This window comes from Taudactylus pleione, unplaced genomic scaffold (assembly GCF_031769625.1).
Source record: "Taudactylus pleione unplaced genomic scaffold, aTauple2 ptg000652l, whole genome shotgun sequence".
Lineage (NCBI taxonomy): Eukaryota > Metazoa > Chordata > Amphibia > Anura > Myobatrachidae > Taudactylus > Taudactylus pleione.
The window spans coordinates 1853279-1875000 of record NW_028285054.1 but is presented as its reverse complement, the minus strand read 5'-3'; the positions used below and the strand labels follow the sequence as shown (position 1 = coordinate 1875000).

At 46.9% G+C, this 21722-nt stretch overlaps 1 protein-coding gene across 1 annotated transcript in view; it reads left to right on the top strand.

Moving 5' to 3' along the window:
• Positions 1 to 16784, top strand: part of COA8 (cytochrome c oxidase assembly factor 8) — a 21589-nt gene extending 4805 nt beyond the window's left edge. Inside the window, exons 2-5 of the mRNA XM_088455369.1 lie at positions 2703 to 2900; positions 5287 to 5344; positions 13286 to 13376; positions 16423 to 16784. Of these exons, the coding sequence (XP_088311495.1) occupies positions 2703 to 2900; positions 5287 to 5344; positions 13286 to 13376; positions 16423 to 16528 (453 nt within the window). The 3' untranslated portion in view covers positions 16529 to 16784. The remainder of the gene's footprint in view (positions 1 to 2702; positions 2901 to 5286; positions 5345 to 13285; positions 13377 to 16422) is intronic.
• The last annotated feature ends 4938 nt before the right edge of the window (positions 16785 to 21722 follow it).

Here is a 21722-nt window from a genome sequence, read left to right as displayed (position 1 = left end):
GGAACGACTGTACGATTATGATGTCTTAATCGTACCAGCTTTCCTAATCGCCCAGCGTGTACTCACCTTAAGACTCCGTCCTGAGGGGGTGCCTATCCCTAAACTCCCCCCGGTGGTGCCTAATCCTAACCCCCCTTCCCCTAGCCTAAACCTAACCCTCCTGGGGGGTGCCTAACCCAAAGTCACCCCGGGGGTGACTAAACCTAACCCGCGGCTAAAAGCTTGCGTCACCCGGCTTGCCTACGTTCAGTATGCCGGGCGTCGGGATTTCGGCGTGGGGCTGATAGGCATCAGTATTTAGACTCCTATCTTTATTCCCATGCCGGGCTTTCAGTGTCAGGATTCTGGCGGTCGGCATTTCCACCGCCGGCATCCTGACTACATCCCCTGTGCACTTGGACAAACCAAGTTGCATTGCATGAGGGACAAATACATTTATTATTTGTGCATGCTTGGTAAATACTAGCTGCTTCTACATGTAGCCCACACCTGCTGGACAGCTTTATTTTTACACTGCAATTTAGATTAGAGTTTGGACTCACCTCTCCCAACTCTAACTCTCTGCACATTTACATCTGTCCCACCTGCAGTACAGCATGGCTTTGCTTCACTGCCAACTCAAAATCCGACCCTTATGCTGGCCATACACGGTAAGATTTTCTGTCCAACCATCCAACTAGGTGGTTGCTTGGAATGAAAATCTGGTAACGTATGGGAGTAACTGATGATCAGCACTTTGCTCCTAAATGCCAGAAAACAGATGAAAATGGTCGGTCAGACAAGTTTGTTAAATGTTTGCTCTAAACAGTTTGTTCAAACAACAGTTTTTGGCCATTTTCTGGAATTTGGGAGCAAATTGCTGATTGTCATTAGCTTTCATACCTTACCAGGTTTTCATTCCAACCAATCAACTAGTTGGATGGTTGGACAGAAAATCTTACCGTGTATGGCCAGCATAATAACTGAAATTTTTTTACAGTCTGTTATAGCGTTCCTAGTCCTGTAGATGTCACTGTTACCATAGATTCACATAAACAGGTGTACTTTATAACCAAAAAGAGACTGAACAGGTGAATGTATTAAAACTACAACAAAATGCTTAAACTTGAATGCATGCATGTTATATTAAAGGCTAACATGATCATACCTAACTAAAAAATCACAATGCTGTTAATTAGATCTATTAAACTTGTAAACTGTTTCACGAGCAGCCCCTGGCCCTTTGTTATCATAGCTGTATTTACTTTGCCCACTTTGTATGGTCCTATGTTGTGCATGCCACTGTCCGTGAGTGTGGAGCAATGTGGCACTTTAAAAAAAAAAAAAAAAACCAAACAATAAAAATAGCAATAATGCCACATTTTAAAGAAAAATTACCATATTTATTTGTGTTCATATTATTTTTATGAAAAGCAGATGAAAGTGTTTAGCAAACAGTTTTCAGTCCTATTTTTTTATTCTAATTGTCTACAATGAAAAAAATGTAAGTGACCTACACACACATCCAAAAATGTTCTTTTCACTTTGCATCAATTTTGATGTTGCCTGCAGCGTTTGCAAGCGCCAATGCTCGGTTAAATACAATGGTGCTGTGTGGAAATGTTCAGTAAGTACGATAGGGCCTGACTCAGCAAGGATCGCTATTGCGATTTTGCTTGCATTCGGCCGATTGTTGAATTCTGCGTATGCATCAGTTTGCGAACCGTCCACTGCGATCAGTGACTATGCAGACCCTTTGCAGAGTGATTGACAGGAAGTGCCATTTGGGGGTGGTGATGGGGGGGGGGGTGGCGGCTGTAGAAGCGCTGGCGTGCTAGTGCGTTTGAGCGTTGTTGCAGGGGCGTGCAGAAATCAGCCACTGCGTTGCCGTACGCAGCCTGGGCTTTCTCTGCGTGTAATGAAGTTAGCTATTTGTGAGTAAGGTCAGGGCTTGTGCAAGTGTGTGTGAGGCTCTGATTGTACTCCATGTTACAGATGATTTTGCTAAGTATTACGGATGTATGTAAGGTGAGATGGTCGTCCTTATGTTGAACTGCGTATGGCATTGCGATTGCACTCATTAGCATATCTTCGCAGTGAGACTGCGTGCGCATTCGCTATTGCGATAGCGAACCTTACTGAATCGGGCCCATAGTACTATTAATCTAATGATGAAGTTCTGTGTTGACGAGATTAGAACTAAATTAAAAAAGACAGGTCGTTCTGAATTTAGTCAGTAGATGGCAGTAAAGCTGTAACAAATGTCTAGGAAATGTAGAGGTTATAAGGTCATGGCTTTATAAATCGCAATAATTACACTTTAAAAAAATCTGACAGAAAATCGTTCATAAAATCGTTGGTAACAAAATCGTTGTGTGTGTATGCAGCTTTAAGATTCAAAGCCACTTCAAAAGAATCCTGAATCATTGGGTGCAAACATTTTTTGAATATGAGACCATCTGTTTTTCAGAAACATGCATAACACTTTAATCATTAATTTCAGTGCTTATGTGCGTTTAGAGTTTTCATGATATAATACATTTTAAAAAATGTGCTTTTCCTAACTGTACTTTATGATGCAGGGTTGGATGTGTTCTAATGCACTGTTAAGAGAAAACGGAGTACAAACTTTTGGCCATGCTTTATTTCTTTGTTTTTCAATTTCTGGTACAAGGCCTAAGGTATCTCCATATAGAAATGTTTTTTTTTTGTTCTATTTTTAGGCAATCAGCTTCTGCCCTCCAGCAGACTCCAAACATGACTGGATTGGTCCTCCTGATAGATATTCCAATCTTCGACCAATAAAATTCTTTATTCCAGCAGATGAGTCTCCATTGGGAAGAAAACTCCGGGAACTACGACAGGAAACACAAGATTGGAACCAAAGATTTTGGGCAAATCAGAATGTGTCATTTATTCAGGTAAAGTTCCACCTTGTAAAATTATCAAATGAATTCTAATTATTTTCCTCAACTTTTATATTATGCTGCATTGATTATAGCTATGCCAATCTCCTTACCATTTCCCTAAATAGTGCTTGTCACCTACATCAAGAGGAGGGAGCCATTTTGTTAGGCTAAACTTGTCTTCTGCCTGTCAATTCATTAAGAACCAGTGATGGCACTCAGTGCAGTCCTCCGCAGTTTATAGGTGGCAGGAACACTTTATTATCAGTGAAAGCAAATATTGTAACTTTATGCTAAGGAAATACACAATATTCCATCTGGATTTAGTTTCATGCGTGTGCAGTATAAGTTAATTATATGAAGTTCTCCCACATTTTGGGTTGTTTAGCTTTCTACAAACCTGCAAGGATTCTGGTCCTCATTCAGACCCGGTCGCAAGCGCTGATCGCTCGCAACCGGGTTGATGTTTAGGCCCTGCGTACGCGCAGCAGGCGCACTGCGCAAGTCCCGGAGCGAGAGAGTTTCTTGACAATCGCAACCATCAACCTGGTCGGTCGCTAAAGCTGTGGGTGGTAACCCACAGCTTAGCTAGCGACCAGGAGGCCGCACTTAAAAATACAAGCAGCTGACCACATTAAGAACGAGCGCTCGCTTCTTGCAAGCGCCTCTGAATGAGGGCCACTGTCTTGTGTTCTAATGGAACCCTTTTACAGAGAGGTGTGTGTTTGTATTGGATCCTGTTTATTTAGCTAGTCACGTGTACAGAGCTGATCATTTGTCTATGGTATCTGCACTAAAATGGGCACATACACGTAATGAAAGAATTAAATATCAATTGTAGTTAAATCAATCATATTGACAACACAGTGCTCCATTCCAGTCTGCCCAAGCACAGGGAAAATCTGTTTCCAATGACAGTTCTGTGCCTGTCCATGAATGATTGTCTAAAACGATTGATTTTAAGGTAATAGCTGGCATCTGTAGCCTCCTGAAAATGTTTGAGAGGGCTGTATAAGTGACTCGCATTTACCCTGTAGGTATGCTTTTTCTGTTATGGTGTTTGTAATGCAATGCATACATTATGCTATTATCAGCCTGATATGTATATGCCTGGCGGTTCGAGACAGTAATTGCATAATGTATTGCAGAGGATGGCCGGGCATGCTAAAATCTTCCAACATGCCTGACTGATCCGATCATTGGTCGGCCGCATGTGGCAGAGTATTCACACCCAGTATTTCTCCTGTTCCTTCACAGGGAAGGAACAAGGGAAGTGTTTCCGCCCCATGGGAGCAATGCAGATATCGCGGCCATACACTGACATATATGGCCACGATTCAGGCTGTCTGAGAAAATGTCTGCTAGTCTGATGCACATTTTATCTGACAGTGTATGGGCAGCATAAGAAGCTTGCATTTGTTCCCATTAGGCTGAAATTATGTAGTCAGTATTAGGGACATAGAGCAAGATAAGATGGTGGTTGTACCCAGACAGTTGCCTGGGGATGGGGCCAAACTCCGAAAAATAAATTGTGTTTGTGCTAAATGACTCTATACTGTCGTATTGTTTGTATAATCCCAGCTTTTGCTGACTGTAAGATACCACAAGACTGTCTCTTAGGGCGGTATTCAAATGTTGCACCCCTGTACGCGCACGAGAGGAGCTAATTAAAGTTTCTCCTGTTGGGCGCGATCAGCTGCGGCACACCATTTCAGCTTGCAGCCACAGGGGGGGTGCAAGCTGAAATGGGCGAAAAGTGACATGTTTGGGCGCCCAAACATCACTTTTCGCGATTGCGCCCAGCACTTTGGCAGGGGGTAGCTGTTTAACGCAGCTAAACCCAACCACTTTGGGCACGATCACTTTAGACGGGAGATCGGGCGTGCTATAACAATTGAATACCGCCCTTAGAGTAGCAGTGCTGGGCTGTATGTGACTGTTGCAATAATTCTACATTTTAAATTTTTTTCACAAAGTGACCTGTAAATTAACAATTTCAATAAAAGAATTAGTACAGTGGACTTTATCTGAAAGTGCGTTACTATTTTATTTTTTGAAGTCCTTTTAAGGTGAACGCAGCAGCTCAGGGAAGTACTGTGGTGGGTCTATATCTGTTATATTAGCCCAATTTGGTCAACTCTCTCATCTGCAGATCACTCTCGGAGCCTGTCTAGAATGTTTTCTATGCAAATCGCTTACTATATTTCTCGGTGCTGAGGACTATTTTAACAACCACATTAGGCTCCTGGGCTGGTAATGGCAACATCTTGGTGGGGGAGCCTGTTGGTAGTTTACCAACATCCCAAAAGATAAAACTTGCCTAATCCTAGTTCGGAAAAGGGGAAACCCCATTGCTACAGTGTGTGTTGTTGAATATTCATTTATTTTATTTTCCCCACAGGAAAAAGAAGACTTTATTACTTCAAGACTTGGTGCTTTGGGTGTGAGAGATGAAGAGGGTGAGTTGCTCTAAGAGTCATACTATTGTGTTTAGTGATCACTTCTCTTCCTGGAATAAATGATCAGACTTTGTTATTCCCAATCCATTGGGCGAAATGTAATAGGATGAGCGTTTACAAAATGTGAGCGTTTAGCAGTAAAACTCTCACTTTCTACTTCAGGGTCCATAGGGTATCCACAGGATACCTTGGGGTATAGGTGTGATGTCAGTCGCAGGGCACCAAAGAGTTAAGCTTTCAGCCTCCCAGGATGCACTAGGTCCCCCTCCTATACCCCGCCCCCGAGCCAAGGCACCTCAGTTTCGTTTGGTGCCCGGCCGGAGTCGGGTGCACCTGTTGGAGTGGGGGCTAGAAGAGCCCCTGAAGCTTATTCTTCATGCAGCTGTGGCTGCACAACTGGATGAACAGCATGGACAGTCAGTCCTGACGTCCATGCTGTCTTCCCTACACCCCGCCGGTACCAGAACGCCGGTACTGATCCGGGGATGCTGGTGGGCGTCTGGGGTCACAGCTAGCGGTGACCCCAGATGCTCCGGACCATGGCCGGATTCAAGGGGGACAGAGGTAAGCAGCGGGGTCCCGCGGTGGGTCCCCGCTGATCACATGGTCCTAAGTCCCCAGGCAGGGGGCTCCCTGGGGACTGGCTGCAGCGTGGAGCCAGGCGACCAACCTGCGCTTCCACTACCCCCTGGGACAGCGGACCGCAGCAGAGCGGTAGCGCTGCGGCGTCCCAGGGGTTAAATGCATGCCAGGGGAGCGCGCCTTCCCTGTCTCACAGCCGGCGCCTCCCCAGCTGCACACAGCCCTCTCTGCATGCTGCCGACTGGTCCTGTGGCAGCGCTCCTCCCCCAGGCCAGCCTCCTCTCTGCTCCTCGGCGGCCATCTTCTCCAGAACGCATGGTGAACGCTGCTGGAAGCGCTGGAAGGAAGCATCGTGGTCTGGGTCCCCCCGCATACCTCTCCTCCGCTGTGGTCAGGTCTGTGTATGCAGCGCTGTGTCCTACCAGGCCCTGTGTCTGTGTAGTTGAGTGATCAGCGCTGTTAGTGCAGGAATTGTTATTTTTCTGCATTGTATGTGACTGTGCTAGCGCTGCTGCCTGTAATCTTTTCTTCTCTAAACTGTCAGCTTTATTACTGTCCCTGTTCTTTCTGCTAAAGCCCTTGCGGTGCGGTGCTGCAGGGTGGTCTCTCGCCTATTTAATACTTAATTGGTGAGAGAGGTCACATACGTGGTGCCATCATGTCTGAAAGTGATTTTCCCCTCCGGCTACAGTGTACCACGTGCAAAGTACCGTTAGCGGAGGGGGAGGGTAGCGCGGAGGGCCTTTGCCAGCAGTGTTTGTCCATGGCGCGGCCTATTACGGTTACAGCACCGGTACAGGAGCCGCCCTGGGCTTGTTTCGCTCAGGCGTTAACAGCTTTAGTGGGCCAGTTAGCTCCGCAGCCCGCGTTTACTCCGATGGGTTTGTCCCAGCAGTCTGTGGTGTCGTCACCCATGCAGGGGTTCCCACGACAATTGGTGGTACCCCACAGTCTCCCTATTTCCCCGCTCCCGGGTTCTCAGGAGCCAGCGTGGGTTAACTCCCTGACGAGTTCTGTACAGCACTTGTCGGATGTGTTGCAAGGGGAGTCTGTGATGCGGCCTCATAAAAGGCCGGTGGCGTCTCTGTCCGCTCCTTATGAGGATGACGAAGGGACGTCTGATGATGGGGAGATTCTAGATCCTTACGATCAGGAACCTCTCCATACTAAGGACGCTGATGCTAAGTCCAAAGTATATATTCCTGGACTTATTCGGGCGGTCCGCACAGCCTTGGTGATTGAGGACGAAGTTCCCCCAGCGGCTAAATCTAAGTATGCCTTTTTCAAAGATGTGAAGGGCGATGCCACAGTCTTTCCTCTTTCGGGTCAGTTGGTGGACCATTTAGAGGAGGCGTGGAAACAACCTGGCAAAAGATACCAGCCGCAGAGACGCCTGGCGGTGGCTTATCCGTTCGCGGATAATTATTTTGCGAAGTGGGAATCCCCTCCACAGGTGGATTCTCACGTGACCCGTCTTGTCCGTAGTGCCACATTGCCGATGCCATCCATGTCCTCCCTTAAGGATGCTACGGACCGCAAGGTAGAAATCTGCCTGAAGTCCGCTTATTCCCTTGCAGGGGGGCAGCACGGCCGGCTATGGCCATTTGCTGGGTTGCCAGAGCGATGGAGCGCTGGGCGGATTCATTAGAGGCTTCTTTTGAATCCGACTGTCCGGCCGATCAGGCGGAGTTGATTGGCAATCTCCGTGATTCGGCCACCTACATCAACGAGGCGGCTCTAGACATTAGTACTCTGGTGTCTAGAATTTCTTCAGCAGCGGTAGCTGCTCGTCGCACCTTGTGGCTGCGATCCTGGAAGGCGGACGCAGATTCCAAGAAAGGTCTGGAAGCGTTGCCGTTTACCGGAGAAGTTCTCTTCGGTCCGGATCTGGATAAGATTGTGGCCACGCTGGCGGCAGCCAAATCTGCCTGTCTCCCGTCGGCCGCTGCTCCTTCTGGTTCGGGACCATCGTCCTTTCGGTCATCTAGGGCCCAGGGCAGGCCCAAACCACAGTCGTTTCCTCGACAGGCTGGCCCTAAGAAATCGGTCAAGCCCCGGAAGCAGGCATGGAGTACCAGACGTCCGGCCCCCAAGCCAGATGACAAGCCTGCGGCCTGACGGTCCGGGCCTCCCTTTGGGGGATCCCAGGGTGGGAGGCCGCCTGCTACAGTTCGCCCAGTGTTGGTCGACCACTACGACAGACACTTGAGTTCTGGAGGTGGTTTCCCACGGATACGCCCTCTCCTTCCGGCACAGACCCCCGGCTCGCTTCTTCACCACGGGTCTCCCATCAGACCGGAACAAGGCTACGGAGCTGCGGAAGGTATTGCACACTATGCTCCAGGCTGGAGTTATAGTGGCGGTTCCATTCTCCCAGAGGGGCCAGGGTTTCTATTCAAATCTATTTTTGGTACAGAAACCCAATGGGTCATATCGTCCGATTCTCAACCTCAAAGCACTCAACAAGTCTTTGCGGGTCCCGAAGTTTCGGATGGAGACCCTACGGTCCATCATTCTGGCGCTGGAACCTGGGGACTACTTGGTGTCATTGGACATACAGGACGCTTACCTGCATGTCCCTATTCTTTGGCGCCATCAACAGTTCCTCAGGTTTGCAATCAGCAGCGACCACTTCCAGTTTCGGGCGTTACCTTTTGGCCTGGCAACAGCACCACGTGTTTTCACCAAGGTGATGGCGGTCATGGCGGCTTCTCTGCGGCTGCAGGGAGTCCGCATGTTGCCGTATTTGGACGACCTGTTATTGGTGGCAGGATCTCCAGAGCTCCTGTTACACCACTTGGACCTGACCATTGCACTGCTGCAACGGCACGGCTGGCTAATCAACTGGCAGAAGTCCACTCTAATCCCGTCTCGGAGGATTCTGCATCTTGGAGCCTTATTGGATTCGGGACAGCAAAGGATCTTCGTGACGGAGGACAAGATCTCTGCTTTACAGTCAAGGGTGCGCAGTTGTCTGCACAGCCGCCGGGTGTCCTTACACTCGGCGATGAGGTTACTGGGCTCCATGGTGTCGGTGTTCGACATGGTGGAATACGCCCAGTTTCACTCCAGACCTCTGCAGCACCTGATCCTGTCCAAGTGGAACGGGCTGACTCAGTCTCTGAAGTCCCAGACGATTGTGCTCACCCAGGAGGTTTGCCTGTCCCTTACGTGGTGGTTACAGACGACCCACCTCAACAAGGGACGTCCGTTCTGGGTTCCAAATTGGGTCCTGTTGACAACGGACGCCAGTCTTCGGGGCTGGGGAGCAGTTTCGGGTCCACACTTGTTCCAGGGCAGGTGGACGCCGACAGAAGCGGAGCTTCCAATAAATATCTTGGAACTCCGTGCGGTCTTCAATGCTCTCCAGCAGGCACAGCGGTTTCTCCAGGGTCGCCCGGTGCAGGTCCAGTCGGACAACGCTACCACCGTGGCCTACATAAACAGGCAAGGAGGAACTCGCAGTCGGGCGGCTCTCGTAGAGGTCTCTCGGATCCTGGTTTGGGCGGAGCGCAATCTTCCGGCCATATCAGCGGTCTTCATCCCGGGAGTGCTCAATTGGGAGGCGGACTTTCTAAGTCGCCAGGACGTTCATCCGGGGGAATGGTCCCTGCACCCGGACGTTTTTCAACTACTGGTGGACAGGTGGGGTCTTCCAGAAATCGACCTCATGGCGTCCCGGCACAACAACAAGTTGCCGGTGTACGGGTCTCGCACAAGAGACGAAGGGGCATCTCTGGTGGATGCTCTGTCCGTCCGGTGGACGTTCCGGTTCGCATACCTGTTCCCTCCGGTCTCCCTTCTTCCACGGGTAATCCGGAAATTCAAACAGGAAGGAGGGACGCTCCTGTTGATAGCTCCCGCGTGGCCCAGACGGCACTGGTTCTCAGACCTTCAGGGTCTGTCCGTGGACATTCCTCTGCGGTTGCCGCTACGACCGGACCTTCTGTCTCAGGGTCCTTGCCTTCACCCGGACCTGACTCGGCTGTCTTTGACGGCGTGGCTGTTGAGACGGCCATGCTGAGGTCCCGGGGGTTTTCCAGCTCGGTGGTGCGGACCATGTTACGAGCTCGGAAACCGTCTTCCGCGAGGATATACCATCGCGTGTGGCATACGTTCTTCCAGTGGTGTCGACCGAGAGGTTATGCACCGCGGGAGTTTCGTCTGTCTCGGATTCTCGCCTTCCTGCAAGCGGGACTAGATCATGGGCTTCGCCTTGCTTCTTTGAAGGTACAGGTTTCGGCCCTATCTGTCTGGTTTCACCGTAGGATTGCTACAATCCCGGATGTGCGCACCTTTATGCAGGGTGTTCTCCGCATTCAGCCGCCCTTTGTTCCACCTGTGGCGCCTTGGGATTTGGCTGTGGTCCTGAGGGCTCTCCAAGGACCGCCGTTTGAACCATTGGGCTCAGTGGATCTTAAATGGCTAACAGCTAAGACTGTTTTCCTTCTGGCCATTGCTTCGGCCAGACGTGTTTCTGAGTTAGGGGCTCTTTCTTGTAGACCCCCTTTCTTGGTTTTTTATGGGAACAGGGCAGTGCTCCGCACTCGGCCCGAGTTTCTTCCCAAAGTTGTTTCCCAGTTTCATATTAACGAGGAAATAGTTGTTCCGGCCTTTAACTCACCGGGTCTTTCCGTGGGTGAGGCCTCTTTGGATGTTGTGCGGGCCTTAAGGACTTATGTTGACCGCACTTCTTCGTTTAGGAAGTCGGACGCTTTGTTTGTCCTCTTTGGCTTCCGTAAAAAGGGTTGGCCTGCTTCAAAGCAAACTTTGGCAGCCTGGATCCGTATGGCTATTTCTGAAGCTTATCTTCATGAAGGCCTACCGGTCCCTCCTTCTCTGAAGGCTCATTCCACTAGGTCTGTGGGTCCTTCGTGGGCAGCTCGACGTGGTGCCTCGGCAGTTCAGATCTGCAAGGCTGCTACGTGGTCTTCTGTCCATACCTTCGTGAGGTATTACAGGTTTGACACCTTCGCCTCTCAGGATGCTTCCTTCGGGCGGCGGATTCTCCTTTCTGCACAGGAGCGTCCCCACCCTTAAAGGATACTGCTTTGGGACATCCCCAAGGTATCCTGTGGATACCCTATGGACCCTGAAGTAGAAAATATGAGATATGGTAAGAACTTACCCTTGTTATCTCTATTTCTACGAAGTCCATAGGGTTCCACAGGACTCCCGCCCTGTCGCACCTGTGCTGCAGATGGGCTTTGCTCTGGTCACCGGTTTTCCGTCTCCCTCTGGTGAGAATGTGATTCTTGTATGTGTCCAGATCTTTGTTCTCTCTCTTCCTTCTCCTCCTCCGGCCTATGGCTTGGTAACTAACTGAGGTGCCTTGGCTCGGGGGCGGGGTATAGGAGGGGGACCTAGTGCATCCTGGGAGGCTGAAAGCTTAACTCTTTGGTGCCCTGCGACTGACGTCACACCTATACCCCAAGGTATCCTGTGGAACCCTATGGACTTCGTAGAAATAGAGATAACAAGGGTAAGTTCTTACCATATCTCATATTATTACATTGGTCACATTGTATCTTCAAAATGGGGAAAACCTCTGGATGAGAGTGTAAATCGTGAGAGGTTTTATGAGTCTGAAATACATGAGTTTCTATGTTCTCAGACTCTATTACATTGGCCGAGTTTAAAAAGTGAGAGAACTGTCACATTTTCTAAACTCTCACCCTATTACATTTGGCCCTATGAGTATGTGTACGAATTAAGCAACTGTTCTAATTAATTTATTTAACCACTTAACTGGCTAATATTTTTTCCAAAAATGTGTGTGTGTGTGTTTTTTTGTAAATGGCTATTTAAACCTGATTCAGTATAATTTCATTAATACATATGCATATTTGTTAATAAAAGTGTAATGAATCAGGTTTACATAGCTATCGCCTGTATACAGCTATAATGCAAGAAGAGCAGCCAGCAGCAGGGGGTGGGTGTTCCATGGCATCGCCCATCACTGCTGACTGATAGAGGGGGAGGCGTTGTTAGAATCGTCACTCCCAGTCTCTATGTACCCATGATAGATGTGTGGGCAGCTGTGCTTGGGCTGCAGGAAGACTGTCTTCCTGCAGCCACAGGTAAGCGATCATGTTAGGATCACCCTTCTGTACCCAGCTAGGAGGTGGAGACTGGGGGGGATACTTAGGGAACAGAGGGGCTGGCTGCAGAGCCCAGCGGCTGCTATAAGGTTACCTTCCAGCAGCCACTGGGGGGAGTTTCTGGAGCGGTCACATCAGATGTGACAGTCAGGGAAAGCCCAGGCAGGCACGGTCAAATGAGAATTTCAGGTCAAGGCACATCTACACACGAGCCCTTGCAGGTTTTTTTTTTACGTATCTGTTTACAGCACGTTGCAATATTCCATTTGACTTAGAATGAAGAACACAAAAAATAACTAGGATACTGGAAACAGATATGGAAACAAGTACGCCATTTATCCATTAACGGTTACTTATATAGTGCCAGCATACTCACTTGCACTTTACAAATGGGAACAAAACTGATAAGGAACAATGGCCCTGCTCTTTGTCTATAGGGAATTAGGAGTTTGATGCATGAGGATAAGTGCTACATATTGGCCTGGGGTCCGTGTGATGTGTGAGTGTAGAAAGAGAACATGTAAGTTTTGTGTGAACTGTCTAGAGGGAAGGTAAATGTCTAGAATAGCTTATGGGAAGTTACGTGGATGGTTCATGAATTCCCTAAGCTGACTGAAGAGTTAAGTTTTCAGGAAATGCCTGAAATTCTGGAAGCTGTAAGATAGTCTTGTTGTGCAAGGGAGGACATTCCACAGAGTGGGTGCATCCCGAATAAATGGCCTGTAACCATGACTAGGAACAGGTAAAGAGTGTGTGGATGAGAGACGCTAAATGCTTTTCCTTGGTTTCTCACCAATAATTTGATGATCATTAAATAATTACTGATTATAGGTACTAATATAGAGGTGAGGAATGATTTACAAAGTACACCCACTTGGTTATACGAATTTATTAAAATACATATAACATTTCAGAAATGCACATTACACGGATAAAATATATTTTTATGAGCATAAACCTGTTGGCACCCCATACTCTGGGAACATTTAATTGTAACTTGAATCTCGCTAATTTTTGGTTAGCGATAACATATATAATATTAGTGTTACTTCTTAAACACAGAGCTGACTGCGTGGCCGCTTCTAAAACCGTTCTAGTAATGTGATAGGTAATAGTGTATCATGATCTGTGAAATGATTCAGTGCTCGGTGACACAGGAAGCCATTGAATGACAATCGTTTTACCATTGCTGTCTCATCATAAAGCTTAATGTATGCTGAGTGTGCAGTGCCTGCCAACAGCCTCCTCTCCTTCACAGGCCGCAAAAGGACGTTGGACGCCGAAGTAATGGCCGAGTTCTACAAAGATTTCCTGAGCAAAAACTTAGAAAAACATGCACGTTACAACAGGTACTTTCATATACTATCTGAAACCCACTATTTCCCTACCTAGAGGAGCGGCTGCTTTACATTTTTAAAATCCACCACATTAAGAATCTGGATACGTTCATGATGTTGACATTCATTGTGTCAGCAAGCTGGAGAACGGCGGGACTGTGACAGCACTATGCAGACTAGATTAAAATGCAGCTTAAAGCATGTTTATGGTGTCGGCAATACAACTGTAAACTTGTTGCTTTACCAGCAGTTGTACTGCTGACCTTGTTAAAGTATGTTGCATTGTAACCTTATGCTGCCGACATAGTTCCCCCCTCCTCCCCCGATCTTCTGGTTGTGTACATAATTAATGTTGAAACAACCTATCTATTCCAAACAAACTGTTAGGTGCTCACCCAAAAAATGTATGGTACTGTCAAATTATAAGAACAAAAGTGTAATAAAAGTGCGCTATATAATTGGTTAGTTATGTCTGCAGAATTATTACTTGCAGTCGGCTCTGTAGCTCTTCACGATGAGATCTGATATCTTGTTAATATACCCCAAAGGAGAGCAATAAACACAAGAAAAAAATCCCTGATCTGCAACTGCTGATTCAAAAATATTAAGTACTTTATAGCCACAAAATATCACACTTTGTATAAGACACACATCCTATATAAAAAACCTAATTAGGCGCTATATATTTGCTCAGCTTGATTTACCATAAAATTCCCCCAAGCACTCTGTGGCCACAGACCATTCTACCTGTATTTAAAATATAGTCCTTATTTAATAACAAACTCAGCCAGGCAAACAGGTGACCTGTATTAAGAGTCACTACAACAGTACAATCTAATCTCTTGCAGGACTAAAATGGTGAAACAGTGTATCCACTTTAAGCTGTGTGTCAATCAAACAGACACATTGTGATAATCCACTAAACGTTTTGACCAGGGCCATCTCTTCCATTGGGCTTTTAGGGCAGTTGCCCAAGGGCCCGAAGCTTGTAGGGGCCCACCAACCCGACCCCCTGCAGCTGCAGCCAGCTGGTAAATTTGTGATATTTTTATAAGCCGGCCGCCGGTGCGCTGTATTCTGATATAACCTCCCCCACCCCGGTGACGAGTACTCACCTCAGTTCTGCTTCATCCCCCGGCTTCAGACCTGTCAGACAGAGTCTCTCTGCATGTGTGGGAGGTCTGATGGGCATGCAGGACGGTTTAATTTTATGGACCGTTAACATTTTTTTTCCCGTGAATGGGTGGGTAGGGGCCCCAGTGCATCGCTTTGCCCAGGGCCCACACTGCTGTTAAGACATCCCTGCTTTTGACCACAAAGTGTCTCTTGTGTTGATATATTTTAAATGCATCAGTCTTTATTAATTATGAGACCTTAGATGTTTAGCAATGTATGCTGGAACAGAAATTTGAGTTCCCATGCTTATTTCTGATCTCTAATATTTTTTGGGGCTTCTCAGTCCTCCTTATTAGATGAGTAACTGCTCCCAATATTGCACGATTGCTAAAGCTGTTATTGAGCTGCACGTTATTACATGAGGTCGCACTAGTCCCATAGCCGTTGTCTGTGGACCGTTCTTTTCATAATAGCCTCCTGGGATGTATGCTGGCTGAACAAGTATATTAGAACACCTGCAGCATACACACACTAGCCGCCCGGTAACTACAGACAAGTGATTCAGCATTGCCAGCGTGTCTGATTAACCTGCAGCACTTTAGCCCTGAGAACAGACTCTCTTAAAGACAGGCAAGTAACCTGATACTGCAGTGGTTCTCAAACTCTGTCCTCAGGACCCCATACAGGTCACCCAGCAGATGCACAGGTCTAGTCATTACTCACTGACACATTTTAATAGCTCCACAGGTAAAGCTAATTATTTCACTTGTGATTCTGTGAGGATATCTGGAAAACATGCACTGTTTGGCGTCATGAGAACCTGTGATACTGTATTTGGTTTATATTAATCTTGACTGAGAAGCCCCAAGCATATACAAACAAGATCAGAAATAAGTCCTGCTGTGTGCCCTGGCTTTATAAGAGGAGATTCGTTCTGCACACTTCCTCTTTGAGCACTGCATTGTGGGGGCATCCTGTCTGCACACTTCCTCTCTGAGCACAGAAATGTGGGGGCATCCTGTCTGCACACTTCCTCTCTGAGCACAGAAATGTGGGGGCATCCTGTCTGCACACTTCCTCTCTGAGCACAGAAATGTGGGGGCTTCTGTTCTGCACACCTCCTCTGAGCACGGCATTGTGGGGGCATCCTTTCTGCACACTTCCTCTCTGAGCATGGCATTGTGGGGGCATCTGTTCTGCACACTTCCTCTATGAGCACAGAAATGTGGGGGCATCCTGTCTGCACACCTCCTCTTTGAGCACAGAAATGTGGGGGCTTCTGTTCTGCACACTTCACTCTGAGCACGGTATTGTGGGGGCATCCTGTCTGCACACTTTCTCTCTGAGCACGGCATTGTGGGGGCATCCGGTCTGCACACTTCCTCTCTGAGCACGGCATTGTGGGGGCATCCGGTCTGCACACTTCCTCTCTGAGCATGGCATTGTGGGGGCATCCTGTCTGCACACTTCCTCTCTGAGCACAGAAATGTGGGGGCATCCTGTCTGCACACTTCCTCTCTGAGCACAGAAATGTGGGGGCTTCTGTTCTGCACACCTCCTCTATGTGCACGGCATTGTGGGGGCTTATGTTCTGCACACCTCCTCTATGAGCACGGCATTGTGGGGGCATCCGGTCTGCACACTTCCTCTCTGAGCACGGCATTGTGGAGGCATCCGTTCTGCACACTTCCTCTCTGAGCACGGCATTGTGGGGTTTTGCTGGTCTATAGTGATTTTTATGAGACCCTGCTAGACACCAAACCTTTAGAGCTGTCAAAATACCTTCTATACATGCACAATCCAATTCTGTATCTTTCATTAAGGACTAATTAATCGGTCACTACTGTATTTAAGAAGCTTTATACAGATAATGTCTATTTTGCAATATACTAAAGTCTCTGTTCCCCTCCTTTCTTTATTTCTAATGGCGTGTATGTCTCAGAGAATGGTATAAAAGGAATTACACTATTACCCTTCTAATGGGACAAGTGGCATTACAGAGAGCATGGCAGAAGATAAGGTGGAAATGGACGAACGCAGGAAATTGATTACATTTTATAAGCTGAAATAAACTGATTTACAAGAGCACGGAGCCATGAGACACACTGACTGCTGATGTGATCACACATTACTACACCTGCTGATGTTTCTGAGGAAGAAGTGAGCACCCTGATCCAGAGTAACTGCAATAGTACGAAGAGTCTCCATTTTATTCTTCATTTTCAAAACTAGAATAATAATGTCAAATATGTCTCCTGGGCGAGCATTGCACTCCTGTCATGATAATAAATGATTTCTAATGTTTTAGGTTGTGTTCTGTTTATTTACTGCCGGCCGTGTGTGTTGTGCTGGAAATAATTAGTAATTTCCTCCTCAATAATTCTGGACCACAGGGATGCTGGCAAAGGAGAACTGCAACCTATTCACATGTCCAGGATGCTCTGTGCAGAAGTCATTTATCTGTAGAGATTTTGAGGTCTTGGAATTAAAATACAATTAAACAAAAATAAATTTAGCTTTTTTGTCTGAATGTTATGAGTCAGTCAGTATTGAGAACTACATATGTGGATCTATAAAATTATTGCAATAATTATTTAATTTATGGGGGATTGTTTTGTTGGGTGCACGCCAGACTGTAACAGAAAACCATTTGTTGCATCAAGTGGTATAGTAGAAACTATAGTAGGTTGTACGTACTTGTAACAAGTTCACTTGTGTGTCCAAAGAAAAAAGCTCTGGTGTGGGAACACTTTAAGGAACGGTATATAGTTCCCAACCCCCCCCCCCATTGAATATTGTACTGCATGCATACATTGGTAAACCTACAGTGTGCTCTAACATGCTGGTAAAAGGCCTATAAGATCCCCTTCACTTATGATTTTGGACAATGTGCTGTCTTTCAGCCAATATTGAAAATGATTGTTGTGGAGCTGTTTGGGGGAAGGTCTGGAGCACCTCTGGTCCCAGTGTGTAAACACTTTCAGTGCTTGAGATGTTAATGGAGAGCTCACTGAATGCTTGTCCCTCCCCTATGACAGGAAAGTTTATATACACGTAGAGCAGTATATTACCTATTTTTGTGACTTCACAGTTTTTGGATGTCGGTATTGACTGATTATATTCATATTTCTTCATTGAAATATGTTTTATTTTTAATACACTTTCTATGTATTATGATGTGTAGATGCTCGTTTGACACAAGTTAACGTCACTGACTGTCCCTCATGATTCTCTCCCCCCCCAAACCCCCCCCCCCCTTTTCTCCTATGTTGATCATCTAACTTAATCTATAGTTGTAGTTACTTGCCAGACTGATTTTCTCTTTTTCTCCATGCTTGCTATGGCTAGGCTCAGTCATCTAAAACTGTATAAAACAAAAATATGGGAAGAAATGGTGCAGCCTTAAATGTCCAACTATGAAAAAGTTCAATTTGAAATAAAGGCACACAGATAATCTATACTAATATAATAAGAACGCTGTGTCTCTGTCTGTTACACGTTGGTGCAAAAACGACTGAACCGATTTTCATGAACACTGCATCATTTTTTAGTGGAAACCTCTAGAAATAACCTGCACTTTGTTTTCAAATCGATCCATCAAGTTAAAGCTGAGCAATAACAAAAACCAAATTTACTAATCTCATTAATGCAAGAGGTGGGTGCGGCCCCCATGCGTGTGGCTGGTAAGGTGCTTTGTGTCTGAGTTCACTTGAATAGGATAGGCCACATAACAGTCTGCACAAGGCACAGCATGACATTGGTGTGGGTGAAGGCGGTGCTGCCACCAGTCTGTATAGCGCTGCTGGTCACATGGCCACTCCCACCTCTGGACCCCTGTGCAAAGCTATACAACTAGAACATCTCAAATGGAAAAAATACTGGCAGAAGTGATATCACTGTGGGGGCGAAGCCGTGGGCAACAGCTAGTACTTCATAAACCAATCTTCTTATGAGATCCTTTTAGTAATGTGTTTGCACTACTCACTGATCTCAGGTGAGGATTCCACCTTCATAATTCATATCTGTAGATGGTCAGGGGAAGAGTCAAGGGGGTAAATTTACTAAAGTGAGAGTTTTTAGAAGTGAGTTTTAAAAGTGATGTTGCCCTTAGCAACCAATAAGATTCTACTTAACATTTAACTAGCACCTTCTAATAGATAATAGCTAGAATCTGATTGGTTGCTATGGGCAACATCACTTTTAAAACTCACTTCTAAAATTTCTCACTTTAGTAAATTTACCCCAAGAAGTCATCCGTTTTGAATGTAGGTTCTGCCCAAAAAGATCTTGTCAACTCATGCGGCTTAATGACTATCAGGAGTGAAGTTGGTAAGTAGTTCTTTAATTCCTTAGATGGCGTTCTGTACATCGTCTAGCACACCGGTTCTCAAATTCGGTCCTCAGGGCCCCAAACAGTGCATGTTTTCCAGGTCTCCTCACAGAATCACAAGTGAAATAATTAGCTCCACCTGTGGATCTTTTAAAATGTGTCAGAGAATGATGAATACACTACACTCTGCACCTGCTGGGTGACCTGGAAAACGTGACCTGTGTGGGGTTCTGAGGACCGAGTTTGAGAACCACTGGTCTAGCAGGTACTGACAATATGAGAGGCGGCATCCTGTCCTCTGTGTCCCGCTGTCTGTCTCTCCTCTTGTCAGTTGGGATTGAGTGAAACAAAGGTAAGCTGAATAGATGCGTTTCGGTCCACTCTGAATATTTGATCCAGGGCAGCGCCATTACTTTCCATATTTTTGTTTGAGGTTTGGGAGACCTGTATGTAAACATAGGCTGCAGCGATGTAGGAGCGCACTGGAAAACCTGGTCTTATGTGTTCCATTATGTAATACTGGATCACATTCCGTGTAACAGAATTGCGCTCCACTGAGGAAAGGGCACAGCTATATAGGTAAAAGGGACTGATTCTAGGTTGCACATGGTACGGCCGCAACTCCTGCTGCCTACTGTGATCATAAGGGCTTTGTGACTATTTGCCCATATTCTGGTTTGTGTACATCTGTGATTGCACCTGCCCCAGCCTCTGTCTGCGACAGAAGCCTACATCACTAGTAACACTTACCCCATGCTGGCTGCATATGACTGAAAATAGCATGTGCAATCCATTCACACATCTCACCATAGGTCACACTCATGGGACACGTCTCTTACATGTGTATGCCCATTCCTCCCGGAGGTATACGCATGTGCAGTATGCTCTTGCACAGAGCCAGGGTCTACACCACATGTGCTGAGGGTGCGCATAGACTGTACACAGGCACCCTTCTGTCATTAATTGCCCCTGCTAGTCTGTAAAGGTCCTTTTCCACTTGCAACAGCAGTAAATAGAGCCAGAAGGGATATGTGTTTTAAGACCTCATATCAGCTTCTTCCATTTACCGATGTAAATACAGGCCTGCAACTTCCATTGGAGATTTTTCATAGGAATACTGCTGCTGGACAGAGAATTTAATTAAACCATTGAACCGCCTTTTGATGCATATAGGGCCTGACTCATTAAGGATCGCAACTGCTAAAGCGTATGCTGATGGGGTGATTGTTGCATACGCCACATGGGTATCCTTTGCACTGTGCAAAGGTACCACCTCAATCGTGGAGACCACAGAGAGCCATTGCAGAGTGATTGACAGGCAGTGAGTGTTTGGGGGTGTGGTTGGAGAAACGCAGGTGTGTCTCCGTTTGAACGCTGTTGCATGGTGTGCATAAATTAGCCAGTGCGATTGCATAAGCAGCTTGTGTACTCACGGCGTGCAACGAGGATAGTAATTTCTAAGTAAGGTCGGGGCCGATGGTATTCTATGCTACCAATGTTTATGGAGGTTTGCAAGGTATTACGGATGTGAAATAGCGGTAGTGGGAGGCAGCAGGCGCGATTATGGAGCTGCGATTACAATAGCGATCCGTAATGAATCAGGCCCATAGTGCTCGATATGAGTTCTCGAAAGCAAACCTTGGTATGTCTGTAACTCTAATTAGAGTGCACTACACCCACCAGGAAGAGATTGTACCTTCCGTTCACTTCCACCTAAGGTTTGCACTGGGATACATTACATTCTGTGTATGCAGCATTAATTGCCTTTTACGTCACGGGCTGATCTGATCTTGTCCATTGCGCTTTCGCCTCCCATGGAGTGTGTATCCTCTAAAAATGTCTTTTACAGTTCTCTCTAGGGCAGAGGGTCTCATTCAGACCCGCTCGCAAGCGGGTCGATGGTACCCAAATGCGCATGCGCGAGACCCGGCGAGCGACGGGGTAGCCGTCACTCGGGGTCTTGCACCAAAGGGGGGCGTGCTGTCGATTGTAAGTGACAGCACGCCCCCTTTGGTGGGTGTGCCTGGGGCTTGGCTGCCAGACGGAGGCGTTCCCATGGGAACGTCTACCGTCTGGGTCCGGCCCCACTGACATCACTAGTGATGTCAGTGGGAGTGATTTTGGCTCTGATAGAACCAAAATCACTCCAGGGCTTGCGGCAGCGAGACCCTACCGCAGGGTCTCGTCGCAAGCCTGATGGTCTTGACCATCGCGACCATCATCATGGACGCTCGCATAAGCTGTGGGTGGTAACCCACAGCTATGCGAGCGTCCAAGAGGCCGCTCCAAGTTTAGGTAGGAGGGCCCTGATTCAGAGCGAGCGCTCTGGTCAGAGCATCCGGCTCTGAATCAGGCCCAGAGTCTGCAACTGTTGGCATTTATTCCACATGTGGGATGAGGAATACGTAAGTGGCATCACATCACCTCTGCCTAACGAGGGATCTCAGAGTCGTGCTCCAGCGGGGGTCAGAAGAGAAAAGTATACAGTCCCACCTCGGCTTGGGCATCAGCTGCAAAGTTTAATGGGGAGAATTTTTATGGGCTTATATGGATTATAAAATGCATCTGGGTGATGTCTGGTGGCATAGAAGAGGGATCTGCAGGGGTTAGAGATGGAGTTATAAATGGCACACTGATGTTACTTGGTGGGCACACAAATACATGATAAGGGGGAGTCTATTCAAAAGGAGTGGAAAAGATGTAGAGAGCCCAAGTTAACAGAACTAGTTGATTCTATGTATATGAAAGTGTGAAACGCCGTATAGTAACACCTTAATCCCGAGCCTCTGTAAGAACAGATAATCGCTTAGCTGATACACAAAAGTGCTTTTGTAACTTACATTCTTTATCGCTGCCTTAAATAAGGATTTTTATAATATTTGATAAGGGATATTTATTCCCTTTAATTCCTT